Here is a 25735-nt window from a genome sequence, read left to right on the forward strand (position 1 = left end):
TTCTTCGCTTCAGAACACATGTGCCGGTTTGTCCAGCGTGGCATGTAATAGCCATGATCGCCGAGAGAACTAGTGCAGAGAGAAAGAGAGACAGAAAAGGACGAAACAGAGAAAAGTATAGAAAGACAAACAAAAGGTTAGACAGTGAGAAAGAGATGAAAGAACAGGCACAAAAAAAGCTCGAAAAGAAGATTAAGGCACCTTCGCACTAGTGGTGCCAAGCCTGGGGACCGTGCGGAGCTTGGCGGCCTTCTTTATTTCTCTTTACTGCTCTTTTTCTTTCTTCCTCGCTTTCTTTCTTTTTTCGCTCATCGCTCTTTTTCTTGTGCATTTTTATCTGGGTTTATTTCTATTTTTTTCTTTCTTTTCTTACGTGTGTCTTTCTCTTTCATCCTATCTCTTCCTTGCCTTTATTTCTTTCTATCTCTCTATTTCTCTGTTCCGATTTATTTCTATGCTATGCTTTCTCTCCCATCCTCCTTTCCCTCCTCTTCACCCTCAGTCCCCTTCCCCGTGCCCTTTTTATACTACACTAAACAAGGCTATGGTATGATATGTTAGCGTGCCTGGATAGCCGTGTGGTTACGACGGTCGCCTTCGGATGGCGGGTACGCGTGTTCGAATTGCGCCTCGGCAAGAATTTCTCTTATAACACGAAAGTGTTTCACGCCGGGGTCCACCAAGTATCCGTTACGGATATGGCGTTGATGAAATTGCTGCCAACGGGTGACAAAGAAGAAAACGCCAGGCCTGCGCTGAAACCGCTGTCTGTCCATCCCGTTGCCCATCCCTACACCGAGTAGCATGCCAGCGGTATACTGACGCCGGCAAAACTTTCTGTTTTTCCAATAAAGAGTCTCTCTCTCTCTTGAAGAGCGGCGTTTCTAGGGCCCGTTGTAAGCTCTTTTTGGGGCTACTAATACAAGTACACTAGCATGGTGCCCACTAAGCCATAAATCACAATTTTTGTGAAGTTGGGAAGCATATACTAATCCAATATCTTCATTCTGCGGAGAAGCGAGGTACCAGCTACACGTATGTAAGGCATTATGTGCGCTTGTTGAAGGGACGACTGATGACGATGAGGAATTATGGCTCAGCCCTTTGTAATGGGTTGGAAGCTTTAAACGGCCCACCAGTTATGTAATTTTGCAATGGCCGGGTGACGCCCGGCCATTGTTGGCGTGGGACATATGTTGGCGTGGGAGAGAGTGGGGGGGGGGGCGAAGAACTTTATTGAGACCCCGAGAAAATGAATCATGCACTTATGGGCTTTCTTGGCAACCAACAGAAGTGCACTTGCGACGAACCCACTACGCTATAAATCATTGTAATTTTTGAAATGTAAGGAAGCAGGCACTATGGCATTTTTGGTCATTCTACGGAGAGACGTGGTACCTCCTAACGCATGTAAGGCATTATGCGCACTTTGTTGATGCTGTGCCTGATGACGATGAAGAATTATGGCGGAGCCCTTTGTAATAGGTTGGAAGCATTCAACAAACTACTCGTTGCGCAATTTGCATTGTGTGACGCCTGGTTGCAGAATTCACGTTGTGCGACGCTTGGTGCTTAAGTTACTCTTCTACCACGCTAGTGCATATATTAATGTGGTTCCTTCCCGACATGAAGCCAGTATAGGGTCTTTTTGTGAAGGAGTTTCAAGCACCGGCATGGCTCAGAGGTTGAATAGTGGGATCACATGCTGAGGGCCCATGTTGGAACCTCGTTCCATCCTGGAATTTTTGTCTTTTTTGTTTTATTTTCTTATTTCGAGCGATAATGGTTACGGACACCGGCGGCGGCGGCAGCGGACAACTACGGCGCCGAAAACGGCCGCTGAAATGATCTCATAACAGCTTTCGCTTTAAAAAACAAGAAAGACATCCCCCGCTGGTAATCGAACCCATGACCTTGCGGCCGCGACGGTAAGCGCCCGACGCTCAACCGACTAAGCTACCTTGGCTTTTTTTCCTTTATTGCCTCACACAATTATTTTCACACACTAATCGTAAACCAGGGAACAGTCCGCTGACGGTGTATCATTGGACTAAACTACCTTGGCAGATGATGGGCACTTCACGAACGCGCCTTATATCTTTCATACATTCTCTCTCGCACGGTGCTCTCTGTTGATGGTGTAGGTAGGCGGGGCGGGTAGGGGAAGTGCGCCGTCCGTGAGATGTGAAAAGAAGTAATGCTTCACGATCAACACTTACTAGCGTTTACTCTGAGATTGCGAGCGATATCGGAGGTCATGGTTAAAGCGTCTCGATACCTGCGACGGACACTGGCCGCGTTGGCGTCGCGGAGGCGCCCTAGACGGAGTTACGTTCTTAGACGCAGTTACGTTCTTTGCTTTTCGCTGCGTGTTAGCGTGCGCTGGCTCATCGGACTAGTTCAGCTTCCACACGCACCAACATGATTTTTCCACCGCCGACTACTTGGATTGCGATAGCGCCTACTAACAAAACTGCTAGAATACACGTTGCAGACAGGACACAATTTTGACGGGCGATTGTGGTGCCTTGGTGGAGTGAGACAGAGGGCAGCGGGACGCGCGCCTTTGCGGCTCAAGCTACGAACATCTGCCTCCCGTGTTGCTGAAGTGCTGTGTGGTAGTGTATTCATGAGCACAGTCGTCTGTTGCCCATTACTAGAAAGCGCACACCGTGCCGTTTCTCTCCTTAATTGACGAAGTTTTGAAGAAGTGCATTTCGGTATTTATTGATTCATTTTTACTTCTTTTGTCTTAAATAGCAAAAAAGTATAAGCTTTATTTTAAGAATTATATTTGAAAAACTATCCGGTTCCTCGCCGATCCCCCAGCGTGGGTGTGTGCCAGAGTTTCTACTCTACTCTACCAGGGTTTATTATGGGCTTCTTGATGTCATCTTTACGCGGGTATGACGATTCACTGTGTCTATATATATGTTCACAATTTCATCTACCACAATTGTTCAATCACGATCGTGAGCGTTAGTCCTCGTGATGGACACATCCCACTAGGCGCCAACATGGATGCATCCGTGACAAACGGTGCTCTTGCTGCCAAACACGGATAAACATTGTACAACCTCTCATATGACACTACACAATAAGCACTACTTCTGTGGAGACACGTTTCACTTTCGTGTTATACCGATTCTTATCACGGAGGGATCAGTCATGTTTTTTCCTTTTCTTTCTATCTACCCCTCTTTCTTTCTCTCACTCTGTACTCGTTCTCTTGCCCATGAGAGTTATCGCATCCCACGCCGAACAAATTGGCGAAGACAAAGAAGACGAAGCAGAACAAGAGATCGCGTGCTGGTTCATGATGATGATATTGTTTTTGTCTCCGGTTAACGGCTGAACGCCAAGCTTAGCAGTTCCACCCTAAGAGAGAGCAAGCCTAGCCTTGTATAGTATCGTATAGCAGTTCCTCATCCCTCAAGCAGTTCAGGGGAAACTCTTTTTTTTTTCCTATGGCTCTTAGTGGGCATCTGCCACATTTTTTTCCAATCATCATCATCAAGAATAAAGCTGGAGAATGCAACGTATGGCCGTGGTGAGCGATCTACTCGAGGCCGTTCAAATCGAGGCATCTGCTCGACGCTGTTCTTTCTGCTGTTTCCGTGCCTCCTATGCTGTAATTACAAAGCCGTCTTCTCTAGGCACCACGCTCCCTTGGTGTCGCCCATCGGAAGCATCTTCGACACACACGGCTGCGCGATGCCTCTCTACCCATCGTTCCACCGAACTATTCGTCATGCCAACCAGACAGACATCAGCCTGAAGTGGCGCTGTCCAGGTCGCAGAGCCACGGTCGTCTATCGCCGTGGCCGCGCCCTCTACTTGAACGCGACCCGACTTTCGGAGTACTATGGCGCGGGCTTGGCAGCACACGCGGTGTGCATGTACCGCGAAGTTCTCAGAAACGAGACATCAAGTGGGCCTCACGATAGAGGGTACAAGCTGGGACTTAGTCGAACCATTGTCTTCGGGAAATAATTGACCGAAGAGTTTGTGGCTGTCAACTGCATGGCGGGCATAGAGACCGCCCTTCACAGATTACTTCCTCATTCCGCAGTTGAAAAACATTAGTGATGGACTGCTCGCAAGGCGCAGAGGGGGCCTGATGAATGTGCTCGTCCTGGGCATAGACTCGACGTCACGAATGAACTTCAATCGCCACATGAAGCGGACGCGGCGGCTACTTTTAGGAAAGCTGAATGCATTCGAGCTTTTTGGCTACAACAAGGTAAGAATAGACCGCTGGTCTTCGCTGCTCATACCTAAAGATAAATAAAACAGATCTTGCCTGCACGAAACATTTTTTTGCATTAACCGCTTGTCAGCGTGAAGCAGTGTATCGCAAGCATTAGGACCTAGTGGGATTTATTTTGTTGGTGGTGTATGTAACACGAACGTGTGACCTCACCAACAAATTCGTGTCCTCGCGCGCCTTTCAAGTCGTCCAACCACTGAAGGTACTCGCAAGTGAGTACAGGGCTAGAGGCATAGTTGGTATAGTGGTTCTCGGTTTCGAAATCGAAACCGGCTTTCTTGTACCCAGGTTGTGCATCATCTTTGTATAAAACATATCGTCATGATAAAACGCCAGTTCTTGGCTCGTCCTTCGCTTGGCACCCGGCTGCGTGATTTCGTCTGTCTCTGCGCCACCGTCCCGGCGTTCACCCGTCAATTTCTTTTTCGGCGTCAAAGTGCCAGCACACCGCACTCACAGCGTGTACATTTTCGCCTAATGACGCGGTGCACTGATCACAGTAGTTTAGCTAGCACGGGAATGAGATTTTAATTTTTTTGTGGTATTAACCTTCCCTTGCCATATTTAAATTTCAGCAAAAAGACGCCCTTCATTGGCAATCAGAACATATATCTTGATGAAACATCTTGTATTTGAATATAAGGCTTGTTGCCTTCCGGAAGGAAAATAACTTGCGGGTTGATATGAATTTCTGTAAATTCCCTATAATTGCGATAGCCCAGCAATAACAACCGTAACCTGCGACTCCGCCTAATGGAGTCCGCTGTTTTATGAAGCATACCCATTAGGTGGTCAAAAGCGGTTAAGTAGGGTATGATAGCTAACCTCCGGTAAGAGACGCTTTAAATGGAGGCGAAATAAATACTTACTGGGAAGTGTCCTTGTGTCTATTATTGTCTACTTATTAAAAATAAAGTGCAAAAACTTCTTGCTTGTATCGTTGCTCAGATTATACCTCTATTCCGAACGTTTACATGTTAACTACTGAAAGAAATATGCCCAATAAGAGGATCGTCATGTTATCATCAGCAGTGTGAAAGGCGAAGCCCGCTTGCGTTCCATAAGCATGAACCCCAGCTACGAGCGAACATGGCTGTCGCACTCGAAATGAGAGGCAGTTCACTTATGTATTCCCTCCGCATATTCCGTCTACTGTTCGGGTAGCAGCATCATGTGGATGGCCAGCAGGGATGCACAAGGTGCCCTCGCTTCTTACTGCGATTGCATTCACGTCATCACAGTAGTGCACAGCCCAATTATTTCTTATATGTAGGAGTGTTACCATAGTCAGCCGCCGATCTAATGTTTCCTATATTCCACAAATCAAAGTGGGTGAAAGTGCCAGCGTTTAAGCTAACTGTCTATGCCTTCCGAATTTATTGAGTTGTCACTGTATAGCGCTACATTTTGGCCACCTGGCACACGGCTGCTCCCACTTATAACGATGTGAACGGTGTTACTCTATATCGCTTTTAAAAAGTTCGTACGTTGTCACTTTCTTAAAAATTAACGCGATTTAGTTTGGGCAAGCCTAATATCCTGCTATGTCTTCAAAAAATGACGAAGTGTCACAGTTTAAAAATGTATTTTCTCAAAGTTGTTTCATAGGTAGGCGACAGCTCCTTCAGCAACCAGATACCGCTGCTGATGGGAAAGTCTGCGGACGAGGTCAAACGAATAGTTCGCAACGACAATTTAGACGACTTGTTGCTCCTGTGGAACCACTACTCGGTACGTGGGTATGCCACCCTTTTCCTGGAAGAAATGCCTTTCTACAGTCTATTCACATATCCGAACTACCGGGGTTTCCGTAAGCCGCCAACCGATTATTACCCTGTGCCCGTCCTGCATGCCATGGAAGAAAACGGAGGCATCGACGTCTACTGCGCCGGCTCGCGCTTGAAGACACAGGTTAGTTTTCCTGTCAATTAAAGGGTTCAAAAAAGAGTCCAACCTTCCGGATTTCATATGTCGGAGCTGCTAGCCGACGTCTTGCGGAATAGCTCACATACACAAGGCCGCATTAATACAGCTGATCAGCCGATATGTGCCTCCCAAAACCACGACCGGATAATGAAGGACACCGTAGTGGAGGGCTCCGGAAATTTTAACCATCTGGTGAACCTAAAGCTAAGTACGGTACGGTCCACTGTTAAAGGGAACACTCGAATGAGCAACTTTCATTTTGTTGGCTCCCTAACGGCTAGTGGATGCGGAAAGATTGTTCGTGGACGTTACTAATCTATCATAAGGGTTTGGAACTGTCAACCACCAGTAGTGTTATGAAAATCTTAGCCATTATGGTTCTGTAGGAGAGCGAAATTCGGACATACCCGAAAGGTTAAAGGTTCCCTTTTACAGTGGACCCATCTGTACATGGGGCTCTTTCATGTCGCCTCCGTTTAGATGCGGCAGCCGCGGCCAGGATTCGGCCCCGCGACCTTCGGGTCAGCAGTCGAGCACCATAAACACTACACCACCACGGTGGGTTTCTGGCTCGTCTGCCTGTTACAGTAGAAATAACCACTGAAGATTTCAGGAAAGGATCAAAACACGACTCTGGGCGAACTTGCAAACCAACGTCTTTTGTAGTAGTGAGCGTCGTACATACGAGAGGAATGAAGTAAACGCTACTGGAACACTGTCTGAACACGGTTTATTTTTCTCAAGAACTGGTTATTTTGCAGAGAAGGTGACATGCTGCGTAGCAGCTGTGAAATGGAGTGAGTGAATCACTCCATCAAACGAATTGACCTGCTTTTTGTCCGAAGCGATAGAGGGTGTGGCTAACGCACGTGACCTGGAACATGCGGTTGTAAAATGGAATTATCTTTTAAGACCAAAGGTTAGTTCGCTGAAGCAGGGCTGTGCGTTGGCAGCGTTCACAATGCCGAGACAGACTTAGGCCAGAGTGTACGCATCATGTACTGCAATGGCGTTACTGCTATTTGGTGTGGTCCGTCGAAAAAATAGTCAATATCAACAGTACATTTTGAATGACCCCATCCCAGGCATGAATACACTTTCTGGTTAATTACTTCAAGTCATAAGGCGTTACCTATGTAGCGGTTTCAGAAAAGAAATATTCTCAGATAGGCTCATTATTGCAGGAGATAGACGAAACTCAGCAGTTCCTTTACCATGCCGCTGGGAGGCGAAAGTCGTTGTAAGAAAGGACACTGTGCTTTGAATGCCTGCTTTTTTTTCCCATTGTACTGGAGTCAATTGATATCCCTAGGCACTCGCCATGTGGGAGTAGCCGGATAGTGCGGGGCACCCTACGCGTCTGCACTCGACACTAATAAAGTTGTACTCTCTTTCTGTCTCACTGAGAGAAACAAATATCTTATCTCCATTGTCTCGCTATTTTGTTTCATTCTGTACATCACAATTCCTCTTAGAGGCATTACACGCTTCGCTATGGACGGTGTAGAGAATTTATATGGGTGGTTATTGCAAGCAGTGCATCTTGCTTAGATGCATTTCTCCCGGCGTGGTTTGAAGCGCGACTCCCTCGAAATTTGTACCTAGCTGTCAAAGCTAGCCTGAGCTGCGAACATAGGTGTCTATCGGAGAGACCATTGTTAACGTTATGAAGCCAATACGAAAACTAGCGTAGAATATCTTATGGTGAGGAAAAAAGTCAGTTTCGCCGCAATGGCGAAGCAATGAATGCGATAGCAACAACTTTGAATGTAACGCGAAGAACTGAAAGCAGCTCGAAATTGCCAGCGCGTCTCTCAAGCCCAAACGACGCACGGAAAGAACGCACGCAGGACGAGCACGAACTATCATGCGTCACAGCTAGACACTTGAAGCACGATGCTCAAGCATAAAGCAGGACGCACAAAATGAACGAACTGGTACACACAGGACGAGTGCGAACAACTCTCACAGTTGTTACTTATTTCTGTTTGAACAGCGCGCTCCTTTCGCAAACACGGTCGCTGGTGCGAAAGAAATGACCTTCGCACGCTCTGTGGCTTCAGCGCCGACAACGCGGGGAAAGCAAAAGACATACAACCCCCCTCCCCCTTTCCTCCACATAATCGAGAACAGGCGACCACGCCCAGTAGGGCGAAGAGCATTGGCGTTCGCATGAGCGGGGCGACGACCTTTAAAGTGCGCCTCGCGCGCACTTTGAGCCATCTCGCTGGTGACCAAGAAAGCATGCTGAAGTAAATGGTGTATATAAATAGCTCGCCGTTGGCAGGCTGAAACACGTATTTCTCGTGGCCTAGCCGCCTAAGCCGACGCACTGCAGAGCGAGAGGTCGCCCTTTCGATTCCTCGCTTCGGAAAAAAATCTGCTGAATTATTTTTCTTTGTGGCTTTTATGTATGTATTTAATATATATATATATATATATATATATATATATATATATATATATATATATATACGGGCCCTGACAGCGTCTACGGACGGCGAGGGCAAAAACCAGCTGAGAGTGTCCATTTAATTGCTATCACAATAAAAGAAACGTTCTCATATACACTTACGGCGCATGCCATTCAGCAACATCACTGGTAGTTATCCAGTGAAGCTATAGCGCTGAATACACAGGGACCAAGGAAACGAACAGGACGTGCGCTTTCGGGCGTCATCCTTGTTCCGTGTGTTTTCACCGCTACAGCTTCATTCAATCTACCAAACTCACTAGCCCAAATGTCTGTTCTTTTGGATTTCACTGAAGTGATGGAGTTCGAGATATATTTTTAGGGTTGCGTTCATCTTCTTACGTGACGCCTAGCAGCGGATGTGTAGTAATTGTAGACGCTAAATGTGTGCTGCATTGCGGCTACATCAAGCCGCACTGGCGTGCGCTGCAATCCGAACCAAGTGGGTCTTGTACTTGACCTGATAATGTGCACATAATTGCTTTTAAGGCGCGAGAGACCACAATCACAAAAAAGGCACGGGACAGAGCGTGATTGTGTTCTCTCGCACCTTAAAAGCAATTAGCAACGTTCCCCAACTCGTCCAACAAAAAGTTCTCTTAGTACTGGGCAATTCATCAATGTTGGTGACGCTTTCATTTTTTGAGCTAATTGTTACTTGCAGGTATTCTTAGAGTACCTTAAAGACGTGATGGATTTGAACGCTGATCACGGCATCCCGATGTTCTCGTACGTCTGGCTGTCGGACGTTCTGCATAGCAACGAGCACGGTTTGTTGGCGCTAGATGATCCAGTACACGAGCTACTGCGAGACATGCAAAAACGACGTGCCCTCGAAGACACTGCGCTTGTCCTGCTGAGTGACTACGGCGCGAGGTTTGGCAGCAACCGTGCCACGGTCATTGACAGGCTCGAGGACAACGCACCGATCGGATACGTCGTGCTCCCGCGCAGATTTCTACGCGGCCATCCTAAAGCCGCTGTCAATTTAGAGGTGCGTTTACGCAATTTAATATCGTTGTACAATGACACACCCTAAATAAACCTAAATAATGTGGGCATAAATAATCCTGCCATTTCACTACTGGCTTGTATGAATACCTATTGCTACTGTAGTACATTACTTTTGTATGCTGCAGCGGTGCTGCAGCACATAATCAGGATGCCCGTAAAATAAAAGGAAGATTACATTTGCACGAGCTAACACTACTACAACAGCTTTACCGTGAGTAATTTTGAATATCGGCTTTGCATGTTTTGATTATGTACAATGTCATACAGCGCCAACGCCGAGTTTAGCCGGACATTCAACAGCTTATTACTACTCGGCCTAGTAGGAGATTTCTGTATGTCGCCAACGCGTTTCCGGAGCGGTCGCTTTGTCATCGGGCCCCAAACAGGAAGCTAGCAGATAACAAAGATTAATCCACGTTGGCGGGTTCGTGAAATTGATCAGCCACATTCTATGCCAATATTCATCTTCTCGGTTAATTTACCCTCGCGATGCCACCTGTTAACTTTCTTGTCAGCATAGGCGGTCGAGGTTCTGTGCTTGAAATTCGTACCTCTCGACTTACAATAACGATCAAGGATTAATTGTCGTCAACTTCGAAGCTTCACTTTTGAGAAATCCGTATGAGTCTCCTCGTAGTATCATGCTAGAAACTAACACCATCTCCCGCTAAAGGGGACCATGAGGCGATGCGAAGCAGCGTTTCGCCATGTACAGCCCGCGTTTCAGAGGGGGGAGGCGAGATGGGGAGTGGAGAAGGAAATAGGAGAGGGGAAAAGGGGAGTGGATATGGAAAGTGGAGATGGGGAGAGAAGAGGGGAGGAGTGGAGAGGGCAAAACGGAGTGGAGAGGGGACAGGGGAGAGGAGGTGTGCGGAGAGGGCTTGCGCATGCGCAGTAAGGGTGGTCACGCCGCACACCGCCACCGGATTGAAGTCCACATCTAAACTTCACATCTAAAAAAAGCTACATGACGTTTTTTAGATGCGAAGCGGCTTTTGTGCTAGGCTGTCTCCGTAGTTCCATTGGCGACCGTCCCGCCTGACATAGCAATGTGAACGCGCATTCGCGCCAAGGAGAAGTCTTCTTCCTCTTGCTCTTCGACCGCCTTGATGATGGTACGTGCAAAGCATTTTAGGGGCCGGACTGCCGCATTCTCTCCTAGCTTGGCGTAACGCAGACAAAACCATGTGCGCTGGCACGCGCGAGCACACATGCTAGCGCGTGCTAGTGCGTTCGGGCCTGTGTAAGGGGCTGGGTAAGACGCTGTGGCCTCTCCCCCTTACACTCTCTGAGCAATTATGTGATGTCGTCGGGGAACGAGATTCTGCGGACACGCGATTGAACGAACGCGTTGTATCCTAGTCAGAACCCGCTGGCACGCGCTAGCGCGTTCGGGCCTGTGTAAGGGGCTGGGTAAGAGGCCGTGGCCTCTCCCACTTACACTTTCTTAGCAATCACATGATGGCGTCGGGGAACGAGACTTCGCAGACGCGCGATGAACCCGTGTGGCGTGCTCCAACGAGAGTTCGGGACCAGTAACAGCAACAGCAACTACAATTAATTCATGGTGTGCTTTACTTGCAAGAACGCGTTAAATTGACACCCGTAATGTTGGTTCAGTGAGAACGATATTACGTTGTAGTTTATATTAACACCGCACAGGGCCGTCGCATGGGTATTAGAATATAACAAACAGTTAATCGCTGATTATACCACGCACAGGGCCACGGAGATTAACGTGGCAAAGGCAAGCTGGATTAAGTTTCACGCCACGCAGCCTAACAAAAAGCCTAAAGAGTTCCGCTTTTAAGAGGTGTCTGTACAGCCTCAGGTGAAAACTTTTAGAGAATGTGCACTAAACAGCGGCAACAGGTTTCGCTTATGAATTTATGATAAGCAGTCCGCTAGGCGCGCGCTTGCCTTCATCAGTAAAATACGTATGTACGCCATCCAAATGCAGTCGTAGTCTCAGATATCCTGCGCCGCTCAGCTGAGCTCGCGAGGCGCGCTTTCCTGCGAGGCTATTCGGAGGCCGCGTCGTCGGCTCCTTGTCTATAGGGGCCTTCGCGGCAGGTTGTGGGACGGCACCGCACCTGGTGTACATCGCCTATGCTTACAGCCTGCGTGCAATAAACGGCTTACGTATTGGCGAGGTGCTTAAACACGGTCACAAGCTTACCTAAGAGTGACGCGTACAGTGGGTAGCAGAAGTCGCTGTCCGCGAAGTGCTTGCTGCACATGGTCGATGAAGGCGGGGGGCGCTTTCCCAATCTGAGCTTGACTATCCACTTCAGCCTCGGGTCCTTAGGGTAGTTGTGAAAGCCTTTTTCACGAGCGGACGAAGTACACTGAGGCGCAGAGCAGTATACTTCACCATTGCGCAGCACTCGCCGCGGAGACACGCGGCCGCAGTTCTAAGAAACAAAGAGCTGTGGCCCTAAATGAACGTTAAAAGCAGACCCCCGTTGTTCGAACAGCGTCAGTAGCCACCATACGCAAGATAGCCAATTGAACTTCTTCTTTGCTGAGATTTACCACAACGGTGGTTCAACACGGCACTGGGCCTACGTAGCAGACGAAAGCGCGCGTATCCCCGCTCTGACGTCATACAGACGCCGTTCGCAGCGCCGCCATCGGTCGCACACCAGGCCAATAGACACAGCCTATTGCAAACGAGTCCTGCGGAATCCCGCTAATTGCCGGAAGTGTTATGAAAAGGGTCACTATATCATTTGTAAAACATCTCCTCAAATACTTCAGAAGTATTGAACAGTAACATTAATTTTCCTTAAGAACAACAATTTTCCGGCACGTGACACATAAAGTTGAAATCTGGTGCGTTTTGATTCAATGTGCATGAACGTGTCTTTTGTACGCCGCTTTAACGATCAACATAAACGTTCCGTAGTTTTGTTCATAGCATGGAAAACACAGTTTTAAAAATTGGCTCCTAATTGTTGGATTCTAATGTCTAGCGCTTCTTTCTCGTAGGTGTCAACACCGACTCTTGCTTCTGGCCATTCACGAGGGCGGCTTGGCGGTCCCTCATCGCACGAGAACAAGACCAGTAATGCATCAGCGACTGGAAGTGACGGAGCCATTTCACATGTACTTCGCTATCTGCCTGTGTGGACACTGTGTCGCCTGCATCGCGCTTGCAGCGGAGCTCTTGAAGACTTATCATAACAATCGGAGACGACGCACGCTGCTGCTCCAGGGACCAGCTATGACAACAACATAACCGTGTTAACTAGGCTCCACCAGATTTTCACAAAATATGAGAATGTGGGTTGTTGGTATTGCATGACGCAGGTGCTAGTTAGTGCTAGAACAAAAAACTAGGAATACACTCACTCACTCACTCACTCACTCACTCACTCACTCACTCACTCACTCACTCACTCACTCACTCACTCACTCACTCACTCGCTCACTCACTCACTCACTCACACGCCGCTCTACTAGTAACCACACGCTTTATTTTGATGACAGGCTGCACATACTAAATAACGAAAAACAAATTCATCTTTATGCTCACCCATTCCTAGTTTTCCGGTGAAAAACTCATGTATAGCAGTGTTCTGGTGTTCTAGAAGTTTCTACTGGGTTGCCACAACAGCTTTTGATAACTGTAGCAAGGCTCCTGAACCTTGCATCAAGGCGAATTTACAGGTATTCACATTTATTGCAAATTTATTTATTTTTTATGTGGAAATGATGCCTCATTTTCAATGATATATTTTCACACAGTTGTAAAACCGTGGAATGCAGATTTAAACAGTTATAGATTTAACTTTATTCGACATATCTGAGGCCACCAAAAAAACGCCAACAGTAAAATGACATAATTGCGAGGGTTTAACGTCCCAAAACCGCGATATGATTATTTAAGACGCCATATTCGGGGGCCCCGGAAATTTCGACCACCAGGGGCTTTTTAACGTGCGCCTAAATATAATTACATGGCCTCAAGCATTTTTTCTCCATCGAAACGCCCCCGCCACCGCCCTAATTCGATGCCGCGACCTTTCGGTCAGCAGTCGAGCACCATAACCACTGTCGACCGTCGCTGACGACAGCGAGCACGTTGATGATGTTGTCGAGGACTAAATCCACGGGTGAAGCACTTCGCCATTTGCATATAAGTGTTGAACATCGGTGACATTCCTTTTCATCCTTACTAGTTGCAATCTCCATAGATTGCAACAATTAGAGATGTAAACACGACACCCAAATTGCCCAAGAAGCAGCGTGCTCAACAATGTGGCAGTTGCGGGCACTGTTTCTCTTCTGTATTTGAAGAAAGGTTGGAATGCAAGTTGAACTTGTTCAACATATCTTCATATGTTTTTCCATATTTCAAGTAGATCATTCTCCGTGGATTCCGCATGTGTTATTACGCATTCGGCCGTTCAGTGCCCCTGGCACTTGTATGGTTGATGCTGTGCCGGCTGTTTGTGTACTGCTTATTTTATTCGCACAGCGATTGTAACGGAAGTTGTACTTCCGTGAGTTGGTGCTGATCTTCTTTCATTCTTACTAGTTTTGACCTCGATGAATTTCTCATGCGTCTTGAAAGGCACAGCCCCTGAATGACCCTCGTTGCGTGCTTGGCGCAGTGTCGGTTTTGGGTGTACTTTTTTAAAGACGATAGTCTTTCTTGGGGAACTTAAACGCAGAAATTTTGGTCTGTCTTTCTGTCTTTCTGTTTGTCGGCACGTCCCTCGATTCAGCCACTCGGCCAAAGTTGAACCCCTTGCACAAGGGCCAGCCATCGTGAACGGCTCACTAGGTTCATACTTGTCTACATGGTTGATCAAAAAGCAAACATTACGCATATCTGAGGCGCAACATCACTAGGTCAGTATTAGGTGGTGTGTTCCTTTAATAGAAAATACATAGATACGTAATTCTAGAGACCCTAGTTTCTTAAGCTGCGCTGAAAATGCGACTGCGCCGAAACTTGGCTTCCTCCGTGCCTGCCCTCTGCGCGAGCTCATTGTTGTGTTTCGGTTTCAGTTCTTCTTCTTCTTCTGTGGTTATTAAGGAAAGGAAAAAGGCACCTAATTTCTCTCTGACACGGCGCAGTGCCTTGTAGGGTGGGGGTAAGGAGGGAATAAAAGAATAGTGGGAAAATAGAGAGAAAAGTGATAGGAGCACATCCATCCAACGAAGAGAAAAGAGGACAGGAAAGATGGGGAAACAGTCACGGGAATTCAGGGACGGGTCCGCGAAACACAGCTAGAGGCACGGTGCACAACATCGGCGAAGCGGCGAAGGCCCCGTCGATGAGCGGCGCACGGCATAGCGGGCGAGGAGTCCGTCACGGGGCGCCGGTCAGCGAGAGGTACGAGCAGTAATCCAGGACATCGCGGCAGGCACGTCCGTCTTGCTTGAAACCCAGCGAGCGAGCTCAGTTCCGCTCTGGCATTCCTGCTTTACCCAGGCGACGTGAATATAAAAGAGTGTGTGGAGAGTACTCGTTGAGTGCGGACGTTTCTTCTGCTTCGGCGCTTCGCGCCAAACCGCGTGTTCGGGCTGGCTGGCGTCCCCGCCGGTCTTGCCTGCTGCTGCGCCGGGACTACCAGCCCGCAACACAGCATTCACGTTTCCCGACGTATTGCCAGATGGCGTTCATATCTCACGCAGCGCCTCTTCTATCGTCTTTACACGACATTTGCAGCGAAGCACGCAGATACGCGGCCAATTTTTGCCAAAGCGGTTGTAATGCAAGTTTAACTCGAACGATGTCTTTTTTTATAGTTATTGCTAGTTGCAATCACAGTAGACCCTTACGTGTTGTCACCGAGTGTGCACCTGTTTTGCCGCAGTTAATGTTTGAGATTTAGGAATGTGTGTTATGAGGGAAAACATAATCGGAATATAACATCAGAAAATGAAAGTGCATGAGCGCTAGTAATCGAAAAAAAACCTGGAAAGAGTGACAGAACTTCAAGCACGGTAGTTCTATTCTTACACTAAAAGAGGGTCATGGAACCGTGACTCTCTTCGGGTGTCCATCTGACCCCTTTTGGAAGATACAGGTAGAGTGACCTAGACTAGGGGGAGTGTCCAAAGCGCCGCGCGAATACATGGGAGGAGCGAGGGCCTTTTGCGGTGAACTTCCGCGCGGCGGCGCTGCCATGCCGGACCCGTGGGCTTTCTCCGCGGCGGAAGCCGCGTCAAAGCGGCGAGCGTCTGCTACGCGCGTGATATTTTGGCCGCTATTAGCTGAAATTGCGGAAATTTGGGCAATATTTAATACTGCGTCACTGCAACATAATACAGCAGCGACTCATCCCACAGAAAACGCGTTTGTTAGTTTGTGTGTTGTGAAACGGGGATTTTGTATATATTCTTTGAGCTGGTTTGTAACCGCGTTGGTCCACAGTTCCGCGGCTGTTTGAGGAACGCATCCTGCGCGCGCTTCAGCGTGAGAAAAGGCGGTTAACTTACTTTCGTGTGGAATGAAGAACGAAAATTTGCTGCAGGAAAGAATAAACTGGAGATAACCAGGAGAACGGTAGCACATAATGCACGTAGTAACAGCTCATGCATGCTAACGCGTTTGCACCCTTCATATCCTATCTTTTATTTCATGCATTCGATTTGTTTTACAAGGCTGCCTACGGCGCTCTTCTGTTTCAAGCCATTTCATGCGAAGCCGAATGTGTCAGTCGGCGTGGCCGCGGTACCAAAAGTAAAAAATTACTCGCGTCTCGTTCACGTGGTATACACGAAAATTAGCAAGGAGGGGCCCGAATGTACTTATGCCCAACACGACCGATAGGTCATGGCATCACTAACTTTACATGCTTGCCATTTGCGTAACGACTAGCAATAAGGATATGGTGTGTGGCGCACAAACCCGCTTTCTGTAGCCAGAAATAATTCTGACGATGTGTGCTCTGACGATTTGTTTCCGTCAGGTTATAAATAACGTGGTGGTCACCTGTATCGATGTAAACATGTTAGACTTACCAATACATATTGAAGAACTGACCGCATAGGTAAAATGTATGCGGAAAAATTACATGAAAAAAAAAAACATGGTCTCTTATGCATTCGCCTGAGATGACTCGAAAAAGAAAGCCATCTTTTTCGTCAGTCGATGCATTGATCCTCCCTCGCCCCTCTCCGAAAGCTTTCTTCTCTACATGACGTGCTTTCGGACTGCTGACAGGATCGAAGGCATTGCGAGCTTTCTGACCCTCACCTGCTTTTACATTGCCTTTGTGTACATTGCCGGCCCCCGATCACGGAGGCAATGCAAAGCGACCGTGTCATGTGACAGCGTCATCATATGATGTCACGTTGAATGACGTCATAGTAACGTCACAAGTTCTGTCGACGTCATCGCGTGATGATACTGTGCATTACTCGTGTCGGCTACGCGGGACGCCGACGGTCAATTTCCGTGTTTAATGAGGAATCTAAGGCTCTACCTTAAAAAAACAAACAAGACAAATCAAAGTAAACGAAACGATAACATTGCATCATCGTGTATGCCTTACTTCACGTTACGAGCGATCGCCCGAAAACAAACGTGATTCTCAGTTCAGAGCAGCTGACTGCACGCGTCTGCGGGACAAAAGAGGCTTGCTTTACCCGTCTGGTCATCTCTTTATATTTATTCAAGAGATGACCAGACTCGCTATTTAAGTACTCCGGAGCTTCAGCACGAAATTGTGGTGGACGCTATATTGAGGTCATTAAAAAAAAGCGGGAAATTGCGGTCGGGTGCCCTGTTGGCGCGCACTCAACTACTGCGGAAACAATTGTATTTTGTGTAACTACTCGTCCAGATCTTTTTGTAAACTCTCTGAACCGGGCGAACGCTAACCTCCGAGAACCGTGAAAACATCTGAAGTTGAGAATAAGTTGTTTGAAACTGTTTTCAGTTCGTATAGTGAAGGCTTGAAGCAGTCGCTGCGAACGTTTCATACTTACGTCACCGATCCAATGCAACGTGGGATAATATATATATATATATATATATATATATATATATATATATATATATATATATATATAATACCGCATGTTGCATTTTTCAGGCTAGGTATATAAGGGATCTCTGCGTTTGAACAATTTTCTGAAGTGATTGAGATATTACACTTCTATTTGTCAATTTCTTACCGTATTTTCGTTCAGGTAGCTTGTACAGCAAGAATGCGGGCATTTCTAACTTTGTTGCATGATATCTGGATATTTGTAAAGCATTTTCTATATTACGCCTTTTATGCAAAATCTTGTGGAATAAAGTTAGTTTACCTGGCATTGCTTTTCTTTCAAATGTTTTGTTGTACTCCTTGTTGTACGCTAGCTCAGAAGCAAAAACATAAGCCAACAGCATTGCGGTCGTAAATGGCCGTCTCTACTCTTTCTTTTTGTTTCCCTTGCGTCTTCCCGGTGTGCTCTGTCCATAATAAAGATCTAGTGGAGGCTAATGAATTGTCGAATAAAGCGGTGTGCGTATGGCTAGCAAACCAGTGGCGACCATTAGTAAAAAGCTCGTAGTGTGAAGCGGTCTCTGCGCGCAAGTATTTCAGCTGACTGCGCGTGCAATTTACTTTTTCTTTATTACTCTTAATTCGAGCATGCGTGATGCTATTGCCCGATTATTCGTGCGAATAAGGATTTTTGTTTTCGTTCTTTGCGTGTGCGTGTCCGTTTTGCGCGTTTTTACACACGCACCAGCGTTCTCGAACTCTGTGACCGGGACTAGACCACGCTGATGCCGCTTGACACATGATTTTTTGCATCCTGTTGTTGCCCCAGCACTAACACAATGCTTGAAGATGCATAAGCTCCATTCCGCACCGTATTATAAAAGTTAAGTAGGCTTCAAGTGCCCTGTGTGGAAACGCGGCGCAAAAGCTACAGCGCGTGGCAGACGCCCCTCGCTTTCCGCGCGCTTCCCGAGGGCGGAAAGCCCACGGGTCCGGCGCAGCAGCGGCGCGGCGCGGGAGTTCACGGCAAAAGGCCCACGCGGGAGCCGGCGCTTTGGACACTCCCCCTAATCTAGGTCACTCTAGTACAGGCAGAGAAAAAAAATCACAGCATATCCACGGAGTGAATGATGATGACTGTGCGAAGCTGCGGAGGTTCATCGGTAAACCGTGAATCTTCCGTGAATTCTGCCCAGTACATCATCACCGACGTGAGATCGGGCGCGTTTATACTAAAGGTTCGATGAGTTATGACGACTTGCAGCTCACTTTAATTTTACATGTACGCTGTGAATTTTCATTGTTTAGAAAACCATTGCTTTAGAAAACATCTGGCGTCTTTCGTTAAGCAGCTGGCGTCTTTTCATTTTGCTTTAGAAACATCTGGCGTTCTTTCGTTTTGCTTTTACAAAACATCTGGCGTCTTTCGTTGGTTTATTTCATCAATCAACGGCGTTTTGAACAAAATTTTTATTGTTTAATGACGCACAGGAGAAATCTCACTACCTTGGAGGTAAACAATGGCTGCTAATGGGAATGAGAGACAGAAGAAGTCGGCTTTTAGCTAACACTTACACTTCTACTTCTACTAACGTTTCCTACTGGAACATGCCAATGGCTGCTAATGGGGAATGAGAGACAGAAGAATTCGGCTTTTAGTTAACGCGCACGCTGCGAATTTTTTATTGTTCAACAACGCACAGGAAAAATCTCCCACCGGCACCACCTTGGAGGTCAAAGCGTAAGAATGGTTACGCACTACGACTACTACTACGACTACGAGGGACGAACGGGTGCCGCCTTAAGGAGCTTCGCCCCTAAAAAGTTCGCATTTGGGAAGGAGTCACTGGACCCTCCTGAAGCGCGTTTCGATTGGCTTCGGTATACGGAAGAGCCGCCGTATAAGCCATACATATCGCACGCTCACCCTTTGGCGCCGTTGTGGCGCCTTGCTCGGCGACGCAGACGGGGATGGCGCCGGGGTGGCGCGCCGCTCTCCTCTCTCATAGTGTGCCTCGATGTGTGCGCCCGTAACAAAACGCGCATCAAGGCACCCTACTCTCTCAGTCGTCTCAGTCTCCTGAATGCGTTGCGTGGTTGCGTTGGTTGCGCGTCTTCGGTGGTGTTGACGCCGGCTCCGTGCACGAAGTGACGCTTCGAAGGCGGAATATTCATGGAGCGGCGGACACCGACAACGGGCGCCAGTTAATGGTGAGTGTACTGCTTTCGTAGGTACTAATTATACAGCTTTAGCTGGGCGTCTGCAGCAGCTCTGCGGAACCTGCCAGCCATTTGCAACAGTATTCTGTATCCGCGGTGCTGTTGCGGATGCCCAACTAAAGCTGTCACTTAACGAGTTGCCACCGTTATGCGCGTTGCTGTACAAGCTCCCATAAAGGGAGCGATGCAAACAATAATCGAGGGTCATTTTTTGCTGATCGCACGTCGTGTCTGCACTACTGAAGGTGCAAGAGGTCGTTTTGAGATGCACCTTAGTCTACTTCATAATATCATTTCCATCGACCTTGAGTGTGCAGCGTGCTTCCACGCGTGGGAACCTGAAGAAAAAAAAGCCTGTGTACAGAGCGCTCAGACGCACTATGTAATGGTTTTTGTTGGCTTAAAGACGGTAGTTTGAGGTGCAGATATAGTACGGTGGCTTCCAGAACGTACGCGGTAGTCATTCAAGTTGGACACGCCTCGCCGGTAAAGTGAAAAAGCTCTAGACTTTCGACGGCGCGCGTTGTTGCGGCCGCCGGCGTGCACTCTTTTCCCTCGTTTCTGTTTGCTGTTTTCGTGGTTTGCATACACTGCGATGACGTTGGGCGCTATAACAGAATCGAGTGAGTGTACGTGATTGTGGGAGTTATGTGCGCTAATTCTAGCATATTACTTGCCTGATCTCGACGTAGACGGCGTACGCACGCGCTGGGTGTCGTTCGGGCCTTAGTACTCGCATATGTTTATCTGAGTATTTAAGGATGGGTTACGCTTGTAAAACATGCGGTCAATAACCGCTCACCGCATGCCCCTGGCTGCCGGAGGATGTGCTTTGTTGTTTTGTTGTTAGCCTTTATTATGTCTGTGTGAACCACTTATTGTGTAGGTTTTGCAAACCTTTACTGCAATTTCATTTTCTCATCATAATATCACGTTCTGCTTTTCAGATACCGTTTTTCATGGTGCTGACGCTGGACAGGAGCGACAACCTAGCAAGCCACAAGTCTGATGCCTCAAGCCGTCACCACTTTTAAAGACGATAGTCTTTCTTGGGGAACTTAAACGCAGAAATTTTGGTCTGTCTTTCTGTCTGTCCTTCTGTCTGTCTTTCTGTTTGTCGGCACGTCCCTCGATTCAGCCATTCGGCCAAAGTTGAACCACTTGCCCAAGGGCCAGCCATCGTGAACGGCTGACTAGGTTCATACTTGTGTACATTGTTGATCAAAAAGCAAACATTAGGCATATCTGAGGCGCAACATCACTAGGCAAGTATTAGGCGGTGTGTTCCTTTAACAGAAAATACATAGATACGCAATTTTAAAGACTTTGATGGTATGCGTTTAACGTTCAGACAGTAACGCGTTTATTAAAAGATTGCCACAGCTGAAGCGATCAGCGGTCCAAGCCGAGCAAGCGCGAGCGCCAACAACAACCGTCTTCGTCTTCTTCTTTCGCAGGCGTTCTTGTCTGCGCCTTACCATGTTACAAATCACTCCCCCGCGGAAAAGGAGCCATCCCGGCGACCTAAGGAACAGGTACAACTGGTGGGTCATAATGCGGCTTCAGTCGATCGACGTGAACAGTCTCGCGGCCGCGACGACGGCGGTCCGTAGATGATTGAACAGGCTCAATCGTATAGTTAACTGGGGATGCTTGACGTAGGACGCGGTAGGGGCCTTCATACTTAGGCAGTAGCTTTGTGGACAGGCCAGGAGCGGAGGAGGGAACGCGAAGCCACACCAATGTTCCAGGCGAATACGAGTGAGGAGGCAGGTTTTCGTCGTGACGGTCCTTCTGGCCCTACTCGCCCTACAATGTTACAACCCTAGTTTCTCAAGGTGCGCTGAAAATGCGACTGCGCTGAAACTTGTCTTCCTCCGTGCCCTCTGCACAAGCTCATGTTGTGTTTCGGTTCAGTATTGCATTGTGCGAATGACAGGGGGCGCCGCTCTGGCATTCCTGTTTTACCCAGGCGACGTGTAAGAGAGTTTGTGGAGAGTACTCGTTGAGTGCGGACGTTCCTTCTCCTTCGGCGTATCGCGCCAAACAGCGTGTTCGGGCTGGCCGGCGTCCCCACCGGTCGTGTTGGTCACCGCCGGTCTTCGCCTGCCGCTGCGCCGGGACTACCAGCCCGCAACACAGCACTCGTGTTTCCCGACGTATTGCCAGATGGCGTCCATATCTCACGCAGCGCCTCTTCTATCGTCTTTAGACGACATTTGCAGCGAAGCACGCAGATACGCGGCCAATTTTTTTATTTATTCTTAATCACAAGAATAAATATGGAAACATGATGGTGATTTCTGCTGTTCATTTAGCACCATATGACACTGTGCACATCACAGTCACACATTTTAGTTGGCTATACTCATAGAAGCATGTAAATGAGGAATACCCAAACTTCTTAATTGGAAATCACAGACCATCTTTTCGCGCTTTCTATATAACTTTGCTGGAAAATATTTGTTTTGACGAATTTTATTAAAATAATGCTAAAACTGAACTATTCTTTTTTTACAGTCGCTGGCAGGGGCGTAGCCAGAAATTTTTTTCGGGGGGGGGGGGGTTCAACCATACTTTATGTATGTTCGTGCGTGCGTTTGTATGTGTGCATGCCTATATACGCAAGCAAAACTGAAAAATTTCGGGGGGGGTTTGAACCCCCCCAACCACCCCTTGGCTACGCCTCTGGTCGCTGGGCAGAACGGCAAGTATTGTTGGACTTGCTTAAAAAGAATACTTCACTATTTTCAATAGTAGTCGCGCAGAAGTAGAGCAAGGATCAAATGAGTAGCTTAAAATACTTGTGGAGTCGCTTGATGCTTCGGTGTGGGTCCCTTGACCCCCCTAGGAGCGTTACCGGCAAGAGTCGTCTGACTCCCTATAAGTGGTAACGTGATCCTCCCGATGAGAGTTTTTGCACCCTTCCTAGAGGGTCAGGGGACTATCCTAGAGCGAGCCCACCCTGACCCACCAAGAGAGTCACCGGGACTATTTAAAGAGAGTCCTATACGTGGCAAGTCAGAACTCTCCGAAAAGAGTCACGCATACTCTTTTTTTTCTTGGAATGTAGAACCAAAGACATCAACTAATGAAAATCAAACAGTCGATTCCTAAACTTAAGAGGACAAAGGTTTGAGCTAGTTGGTGTTCCTACACGTGTGAAAAATTACCAGTGACGGGTTTCGTATGCTGCTACACACTCGTCCATTGATTACACATGAAAAAATGTTCTATAACAAGAATGCTCCGTTAAATTTTATTTCGGCAACCACGAGAAGTTCACTTGTGCATCATTGTATAATTATAATTGCACGCAATAAAGGATGTCAAATGCCTATTTGATATTTCGGTTGGCTCTTCTTAAGAAAACTGAAACAGAGTAATATATTCGCGTAAGAGATCACATGCTCTTGTTTCTGTGTTTGATGAAACAAGGTATGTGCAATTTCTTACAAATACTAAGAGAGAGAAAAGGTGAGAAAATGGCACTGATGAAGAAAATCCTGCAAAACCGGAGAATGCATAAAATAATGGCAGAAGTGTCAGATATTGTGAAAGTAAAGTATTCGATAACATCTAAATATGAAAGAAAATCAAACAAAGCTCCTGGCTTAGATTTCTAATGACATGTTACAGGCCCGTGGCCAGGAGTTGTTTTCGCGAGGCGGAGAGGGTGGGGGGGGGGGGGGGGCGCACACGCGCAGAAGGCCTTGACTATCCGAGCAAAACAACCATTTTGATTATTTAGTTTCGGCAAAACACCCCCTCCCCCTCCATCAATATTTCGGTGCGGGCGGGCAAAGGAGGCCCCTGCCCCCCCCCCCCCCCCCTTGGCTACGGGCCTAACATGCTGATTTTCACAATGCGAATGAATACGACATAGCTGATAAATTTGGGTGACAACCGACACCTTGCGCGCGAAATAAAAGTAATAAGACCAAAGTTTCGACGTAAGCGTTTCGGTCTTTTAATTCGTACTTTTCAAGAGGCTCAGTGAAGCGCGTCTCTCTATGTGTAAATCATGCAAAAAAGGCCTGAACAAGCTCCATGTCCAACTATCAACAGTCTAACTTTCCCTACGCTTGCCCTCTTCTATGAAATTCTATTGGGCGAGGAGTTACGGAGTCGCCCTCTATCGGACGCGCCTCAATTTCGTGCCAGGTAGGGTATGGTTTCGCTTTCGCTACGAGTGTCTTTTGACACCATGTTGTGAACTTTAGGCCGCAAAATATGAGAACTTGTGAGTACACAACAAATATTGTTTCACGGGCTCTATCAGAGCAGTTCAAGAACAATTTCGATACAACTACGATTACGGCGCCTACGGCAACTTGTGATGTGTCGTCCTGACGATTCAATGTTTAAACAGGCCTAGGTCAGCGAGTATACCCCCCAGGTAAGTGGGAATTGCTTCACTAGCGCAAATTTGTCGTCTGGTGCTTGGTAGGCCAAACTTCCAAAAGAAAAGAACAACGAAAAAAGCACTGCTGCTACTATGGCAACGCTTTCGTTCTTATAAGCGTGAATGCGCTCGTTGTGCAAAGAAAATATTCGCATCATTAGCTGCGCCAGCATTCTGGAATACCGTACACCGCACGTGATCGTCCAATGTTAAAAACAAAATTATGGCATCTTCTCACTACTGGTACCAATTGATTCAAGGTAGTGCGGAGCTGGGCTACGTTCCTTGTTTGTCTTTTTCTCTTTCTTCGTCTCTGTTTCTTCTGTCTTTCTTGTATATGTTTATTTCTATTTATTTCTTTCTGTCTCTCTGTCTATTTGGTTCTCTTTCTTCGCTTTCGTTCTCGCTTCCTCTTTCTTTCTCTCTCTGTCTCTATTTCTTTCCTTCTCTCGTTCTCTCTACTCGTTCTTCCTCCCATCAGAGTTATTGCATCCCACGCCGGACAAACTGGCGCACGTGTTAGGGAAGTGAAGCAGAACATGAAGAAGACAACGAAGAGGGCGCGTGCCAGTTCATGATGATGATAACTTTTGTTCGCGATTACTGGGGATTATTTGAGCTTAAACAGTGCCGCCGTTAAAAAACCGAGAAGCACGCAATGCCTTGGCACACGCGGACAAATTTCGCGGCGTAATGTCACGCGGAGCCGTAGTAGACGACGCGAAAAAAAAAAAAAGCCGGCAGATCCCACGCATTGTGGGAATCGATGTAATTCGAAGCAGCCAGCAAAGAGCTGCATACATCGTCTTGTATGTCGTTTAGCAAAGTGCGTGACAAGGTTTTCATGTTAACTCCTATTATTTATGTTCGTCACACAGTAACGTCGCGCAATAACAACTTCGGGGTAGATCAAGCTACCGCAACGGCCGCCAGCGCACCATGAGCCTGGCACGTAAGTCATCCTGTACATGACATATGTGTCATGACTTTCATGTTAACTCGTGTTATTTATGTTCGTCACACATTCACGTCGCAAGATATCAATTTCGGTGTATATCGAGCTAGCGAAACGGCCGCCAGCGTACCATGAGCGTGGCACGTGTCGTGATGTACATGACAAGCGTGTGATGATTTTCATGTTAACTCGTGTTATTTATGTTCGTCACACAGTCACGTCGCAAGATACCAATTTTGGTGTATATCAAGCTAGCGAAACGGCCGCCAGCGCCCCATGAGCGTGGCACGTAAGTCATGCTGTACATGACATGCGTGTCATGATTTTCGTGTTAACTCGCGTTAATTATGTTCGTCACACAGTCACGTCGCGCAATACCAATTTCGGGGTAGATCAAGCTAGCGAAACGGCCGCCAGCGCCCCATGAGCGTGACACGTAAGTCATGCTGTACATGACATGCGTGTCATGATATTCATGTTAACTCGTGTTATTTATGTTCGTTACACAGTCACGTCGCAA

The 25735-nt window shown here is 47.4% G+C and overlaps 1 protein-coding gene across 1 annotated transcript; it reads left to right on the top strand.

Annotated features, from left to right (window-relative positions):
* Positions 1-3714: 3714 nt before the first annotated feature.
* On the top strand, positions 3715-12856 carry LOC119398649 (uncharacterized). Its single transcript, XM_037665481.1, has 5 exons — positions 3715-3891; positions 4073-4243; positions 5879-6181; positions 9334-9663; positions 12845-12856. The coding sequence occupies exons 1-5, from the start codon at positions 3715-3717 to the stop codon at positions 12854-12856; spliced, it is 993 nt and encodes a 330-aa protein (XP_037521409.1).
* The last annotated feature ends 12879 nt before the right edge of the window (positions 12857-25735 follow it).

The sequence above is a fragment of the Rhipicephalus sanguineus genome, chromosome 7 (assembly GCF_013339695.2).
Source record: "Rhipicephalus sanguineus isolate Rsan-2018 chromosome 7, BIME_Rsan_1.4, whole genome shotgun sequence".
NCBI classification, from domain to species: Eukaryota; Metazoa; Arthropoda; class Arachnida; order Ixodida; family Ixodidae; genus Rhipicephalus; species Rhipicephalus sanguineus.

Excerpts from the sequence above, each read along its gene's own strand:
- LOC119398649 (XM_037665481.1), top strand. The coding sequence starts at position 3,715 with ATGCCTCTCTACCCATCGTTCCACCGAACTATTCGTCATGCCAACCAG. Across the intron at positions 4,244-5,878 it reads AGCTTTTTGGCTACAACAAG|GTAGGCGACAGCTCCTTCAG; the intron begins GTAAGAATAGAC and ends GTTGTTTCATAG. Across the intron at positions 6,182-9,333 it reads GCTCGCGCTTGAAGACACAG|GTATTCTTAGAGTACCTTAA; the intron begins GTTAGTTTTCCT and ends TGTTACTTGCAG.